Source organism: Verticillium alfalfae, genomic scaffold (assembly GCF_000150825.1).
Source record: "Verticillium alfalfae VaMs.102 supercont1.16 genomic scaffold, whole genome shotgun sequence".
Lineage (NCBI taxonomy): Eukaryota > Fungi > Ascomycota > Sordariomycetes > Glomerellales > Plectosphaerellaceae > Verticillium > Verticillium alfalfae.
In genome coordinates, this window is record NW_003315023.1 from 147,907 (window position 1) to 148,610 (window position 704).

The 704-nt window shown below is 66.8% G+C and overlaps 1 protein-coding gene across 1 annotated transcript in view; it reads right to left on the reverse strand.

The window, feature by feature from the left end:
* Positions 1-130: 130 nt before the first annotated feature.
* The window catches only part of VDBG_09729 (predicted protein), a gene marked incomplete at both ends in the record, with an annotated part of 930 nt that continues 356 nt past the window's right edge, over positions 131-704 (reverse strand). Inside the window, one exon of the mRNA XM_002999963.1 lies at positions 131-435. Within this exon, the coding sequence (XP_003000009.1) occupies positions 131-435 (305 nt within the window). The remainder of the gene's footprint in view (positions 436-704) is intronic.

The window sequence follows — 704 nt, forward strand, 5'->3', positions numbered from 1 at the left end:
GAGACGCATGAGGCTGTAGCCGAGCGCCCGCCTTGAACTTGGTCGAGCGGGGTGTCGGTCCGACGGATTCCTGGTCGAAAGATGTAGGGACGCTCCTTGCGCATCGACGGCGGCTGCGTCGAGAGGGGTGTCAGTAGCGTGCTGCGCCTCTTCTTCTTGTCTTCGCCAGACCAGAAGAGAGCGCGCAAATTGTGAGGAAAGCGACGCCGCCGACGACGGCACCGGCGATGATGGCTGCCGACATGCCCGAGGATCCACCGTCGGCGCTGCTTCCTGGCAGCGGGCTCGTGAGCAGAGGCGACTCCTGCCGGTCGTCGTCACGGCGTCTTCGCCGGCTCGGCTTCCTCCTCCGCCAATGGGCACGGGGGCGCTGGTAATGAGCGAGGCGGCGTCGTCTGTCGACGAGGCGCCTCCCAACGGCGCCTCGACGTCGCTCTGGGGCCCGTCTACGTTTCCTGGGTTGGCTTGTGTGGGGGCTGTTTCTTGATCAGTCCGACTGCTCTCTACAGCGGATGGCTGCGTGTCAGATGTGGAAGGAAATACAGGGGCGAGGGGGGAGGTGGGCGGCGTCAAGACGGGCGCGGCCGGCGGCGACGGCACCAAGACGGACGTTTCTGTCGTGTCGCTGGCCGTCGTGCTCGACTGGGCACCCGTCTCTCTGCCGGGGGCTGGTGATGATGGGGAGAGGGAGGGCAGGCCCGGGA